This window comes from Arachis ipaensis, chromosome B4, assembly GCF_059453495.1.
Source record: "Arachis ipaensis isolate K30076 ecotype BB chromosome B4, ASM5945349v1, whole genome shotgun sequence".
Classification (NCBI taxonomy): domain Eukaryota; kingdom Viridiplantae; phylum Streptophyta; class Magnoliopsida; order Fabales; family Fabaceae; genus Arachis; species Arachis ipaensis.
The window spans coordinates 123804163-123809286 of NC_142439.1; the positions used below are offsets into that span (position 1 = coordinate 123804163).

A 5124-nucleotide genomic window follows, 5' to 3' on the forward strand; every position below is an offset into this window, starting at 1 on the left:
AAACCTAATCCTAATCCTAGAGAGAAGAGAGAGCTTCTCTCTCTTGAAACTAACTACAAAGCTAAACTAAACTAATTGGTAACTAACATCCCAAGTGATCAATGATGCCTTCTCCTTAATCCTTCATCCTTTTATTCCTTTCCCTTAGCAATTTGGCGCCAAAATGGGTTCAGAAAACCTCTCAAATCGCCAGGCACGTGTTGCATTAATGAGGTCATGTGCCATCATCGGCGCGTGCGCGCATGGTACGCGTGCGCGTCCCTGGTCGATTCTGCAATGTGCGCGCGAGTGCCTTGTGCGCGTGCGCGTGCATGACTGACTTTGCTTCTTTGACTTTTTATGCTTCTCTCCCTTTGTATGCTTCCTTCCTTGCTTCCTTTGATCCATGCCTAGCCTATTTCAACCCTGGAATTACTAGCAAACACCTCAAGGCATCTTATGAAATCAAACAGAAACTAGAATTCACCAAAATAAGGCTTTAAAAGTATGTTTTTACACTTAAGCACAATCATGGAAGAGATAACAAAACCATGCTAATTCTTAGGCTAAATGTGACAAAAGGTTATCAAAATGCTCTAAATTCAAGGCAAAACAAACCGTCAAATTGGGGTTTGTCAGCTAGGTTCATATCACCACCTATTTCTAATCTTAAATAAGGAAGAAAAATCTTCCTTTGGTCTCCCCATACCTGCTCAAACAAGGACAAGAAGGAGGAGTCAAAATCAAGTCATAACAAGAACATGAAGGAACAAGAATATGCATGCAAATTCCATTCTTCATCTCCACCTTTTCCTAGCATGTAACATTTTCTAAGGTACAAAACTAATGAAGCTCAGAATTGTATGTTAGAAACATACCACTACAACCTCAGTGTTGGTCTTGGTCCCTTTAAATAAAGCAGCCCTCTATACAAGTTCATGTTGCAATGCTTTTATCTGAAAATGAATTTTATTAAAAGGTTAAATTTAAATTTGCAGTCTAAATATATATATATATATATATATATATATATATATAAACTCACCCTTTCCCTTTCTAAATTAAGCACTTGCAAGAGCAACTAGATAGAATTATTATCCCTGTAAAAATAATGATATTAATATGAATGTATAAGATGTAAAATGTACCGCTAGCATGTGTGTTTAATTGAGCAAGATTCTAATTTTGTAGTTGCAGTTTTTGAACATTGCCTCTTAACATCTGTATCTCAGCTTTAGTCTATTTAATTATTTTACTGTTTCCAATTTTAATCAAGGAAAATAAAGCAAATTCTTTTTAATTATATATTTTCTTAGATTACATGAGAGGATACTTTTTCTCAACTAGGAGCTTCAGTAGAGTCATTCTTTCCTGCATAAAAAAGATTCAAGTACTGTTATTTTAGCCATACTATACTACTTTGATGAAGTGAAGGATAGGCCTGACAGCAAATTTTTTGTGTAGATATAGTATAATTGAAAAAAGATTAATCATGTCTGATAATGGATATCCAATCTCAGGGAGAAATAAAAAAGATAAAAAGAAAAATTGAAGAATAAATATTATTGTAAGAATAAATATTATTGTAAGCTCAGAATAAATGAAGCTCAGAATTCTTGGTTTATGACCTCTTGTTTTTTCTCTGCATTTCTAATTTTGGTGCATTCTACCATCTCTTTTTTTCTGTTCTCCCAAGATTCATCACAGAACACCTATAACAAGTTAAGAAAAAAAATCTGTTACAAGTAGCATCTTATGACACGAATAATTGAATGTGCTGCTTTGATGTCAATGCCATGGCTCACCTTGATTTGGTCATTTACGGAGTTTTTCATCGATACATAGCCCGGAATCTTCCCCTTCGCAGAAGCATTGGCAGCAGCTATTTTCCTTTGGTCTTGGAATTGTTCAATTTCTCTCAGTAGCTTATAGCAATGATTCTCATAGTAATCCCATTTGATCTGTTTAAATTTTTCAACACTCCAAACTTCAATGCTTACCTTGGTATAAATTTTTAATCAAATCAAAGATCATAACTTATAAGTCCTTAAATTACAGTATTTCTAAGCACTTCTAGTGACTGAAATTTATCAGCATCTCTCTGATGAGTGTTTATGTTCCTCAGAATTCGCTTTTCGTCCGCGAGACTCATACTTCCGTGTCGCATCAATGAATTCAGATTCTATACAATGTACATTGTTATCAAGTGTAAGATGTAAATAGAGATTAATCACAACACAATATATATCCTACTAAAGTTCTAAGCTCTTACATGGTTATCAATCTCTTCTTCTGTGAAGCATTTCTCCTTCTTAGATCTTCTCCTAGTTGCATTGTTCATGAAACACAATTCATCAAGAGCCACATACAAGTTACTTAGTATCTTCCCTTTTCGTGCGACGTGGCGTCTCCACTCCATTTTCCAGTAGTATGAGCTTCTCATCCCAGACGCAACATAGTCCTTTTCTGACTGTTAACAAAAATAGCATAACATCATTATATTATTCTCTGTCTTCTATATCAAAATTGAAGGCTGAAATCAATGCTTACAATTTTCTCTTTGATTTTATCAGTGATTTCACGAATATCTCGGTTCATTTTCTCCACCGTGAGCTCTTGTTTCTTGATTTGAGATATTGAATCAGGCTCTGATGATGGCCAAAGCTTCAGAAAATAGAACTGATGAACTAGTTTTGGGACTTCATCATCCTCTTATAAATTAAAAAAAAAAAAGCAACCCAGCTACTAGAAAACATATAATTCAAAATTTAGACAATATATGAATGATGAACAAAATGGCAAAGTCATTGTTTTGTTGTTTTCACAGATCACAGATATTTAAAACCAATCATGACACTTGATATACATCAATCTCACCTTAGAACGAGTAAACAATAAAGAGATGCTAAAAGTGTGTGCCATTGCCTCAAAATTTGCAGGGCCATTTTCTACAGAGGTTGCCTGAACCCAGATGGAAGAAAGCAACAGACTCACTTGGTTGACTGCTCAATCTAAGAGAACCTAAATCCTAAAAAGAATAACCCCATGGTTAGGAACAACCAAGGGTCTCCATTGTTGGACAAGAAAAAATAAATGACCAAACCAACTGATAGATGTATGTAATAAAATTGAATCCAAGAAGAATCAATAGAATTTAAATATGATCGACACAAACTCCATCATATCATATGCTCCCACTATGGCACTATTAAGATAATACAATTAATACCGATAAGTAGAAAATGGCATACCTCCTTTCCATCAGTTAGTGCACGAGTAAAGCTATAACCACGATATGGATGAACAGCATTTTTATCCTCAGTAACTCCTGCAACCGTGTTTCCTTCTAGCAGTTTTCCATTTAAGTGTTCTGCTTCAGAGAAACTATCCTGCTGAATGTGGAAGCTATAACTCTGTACCTTCATAGCCATCTTTGTTTTCTGGTCCAACCAAGGAGAAACTATTGATGGCATAAGCACCATAGAGAATACACTATGTGCTCCAATTTGTGTTTCACGGTCCGGATGAGCCATGGCCACAAGCAATTGATGGAACAAGGCATCAGGGAAAGCCAGGAATAAGTCCAGAAAACACCGTATGTCTTTAGATAAATGAATAAAGCTGAATAGGTAGAAATGTTATTTCCAATCTATGTAGGAATGCTTGCCTTCTTCTAATATGACACATTAGGGACAGAACTGATTAATTTTGCAGTTTGATAGACAGCAGAGATTGTTGTTCTGGCTAGGAGGGTAGAAGTAGAAATATTCTCTAAGAAACACTGCCCTATAGTAAAAGAAATTGAGTAAACTAATATCACAGCATACGAAACTCAAGTTCCTATAGTAAAAGGAATGATGAATGAAAACACAAAAATTAGCACTGAATATCAGTAGCAACAAAGCATAGAATTCAGGGTTAGTTGAAGAACCTGGCATGTTTGAGACAAAGCCACCTCTATTCTCAATGCTGCCCCGCTCAGTATTAGGTTTATGGTCAGTAGTCATCTCTACAGCCTCCCCTCCCCTTGACAGAACTTGCAACATAAAAATAATTAATTAAGAGTGAAATAGCAAGAATAAAGATACATATTACTACTTATGTACACATAAAAGAAAAGCAACAAACATTTGATGTGCATGTTAGGTCAAACCAACAAATAAGCAAACCATCGAACACTTGGTGTGCACAGCGAAATTCATAGAGGGGAGGGAAGAAGAAAAAGAAAAACTCACGAGTGTTTCTCTGAATTCTGTTTGTTCAGCAATCCAGATTAACAATCTAAACATTTCTCAGCTATTCAGAATCAAAACCTAATCTAATCCTATTTTAACAACCTAAAAATCCACTAATCAGAAAACAAATCTAACTAAACTAATTACTAAAATCAAACTAACTAAACGAAATTAATTGAACTCAACAGAAATTAAAAGAATTTTGAAACCAAAACCTGGAAGCAGAAACAATCAAACTAACTAAACAAAATTAATTGAACTCTCTACGGTTCGAACAGGGGGGAAAGAGAGAGGTGGAACCGCGGCTGACGGTGAAACCGATTTTGGTCACCACGGAGCTAGGGCTTGCACAAAGGTAGCCGCGACATTGACTGGAGGAGATGATGGAGAAGAAGGAGAAGAAGAAGAGGAGAGAATAAGAGGAGAAGAAGGAGAAGGTAGCTGCGGCGGTTAGGGTAGCCGGCGGTGGCGCTGTGGGTGAGGAAAGGAGAAGAAGAAGCTAGTCGACGGAGAAGAAGAAGCTGGGTTGAGCTCGTTTGATTTGGTGCTGTAAATGAATAGAGTTTGGGGCTTTGGACACAATCGATCATAAAACGCAGAATATAACATTTTCGACGGAAAATTTTAAATTACAGACGAATTTTTCGTCTGTAATAATTTAATAAAATGCACCGTTTCGTCTACTTAAATACAGACGGATTTTCCGTCTGTAACCATTTCTCACTGAGAAAAATAATTTTTCCGACGGAATTATCGACGGATTCTCTTTTCCATCTGTAATTTATGCTAATATATTTTTTTGGTTTTTCGACAAAAAATCCCTCTGAAATTCCGTCTGTATTTTCGTGGGATAAAATCCGTCGGAAATATCCGTTTATAATAACTAGTTTTCTAGTAGTAATGAACACCC

The 5124-nt window shown here is 35.9% G+C and overlaps 1 protein-coding gene across 1 annotated transcript; it reads right to left on the bottom strand.

Moving 5' to 3' along the window:
- Positions 1-1060: 1060 nt before the first annotated feature.
- On the bottom strand, positions 1061-2901 carry LOC107639593 (uncharacterized). The gene is made up of 8 exons (XM_088483008.1): positions 2857-2901; positions 2530-2658; positions 2252-2449; positions 2036-2161; positions 1785-1940; positions 1608-1691; positions 1313-1350; positions 1061-1079 (listed from the first exon to the last, which is right to left on the bottom strand). The coding sequence occupies exons 1-8, from the start codon at positions 2899-2901 to the stop codon at positions 1061-1063; spliced, it is 795 nt and encodes a 264-aa protein (XP_088339134.1).
- Positions 2902-5124: the final 2223 nt, after the last annotated feature.

Excerpts from the sequence above, each read along its gene's own strand:
- LOC107639593 (XM_088483008.1), bottom strand. The coding sequence starts at position 2,901 with ATGGCACACACTTTTAGCATCTCTTTATTGTTTACTCGTTCTAAG. Across the intron at positions 2,450-2,529 it reads ATAAAATCAAAGAGAAAATT|TCAGAAAAGGACTATGTTGC; the intron begins GTAAGCATTGAT and ends TTTTGTTAACAG. Across the intron at positions 2,162-2,251 it reads AAGAAGAGATTGATAACCAT|AATCTGAATTCATTGATGCG; the intron begins GTAAGAGCTTAG and ends TACATTGTATAG.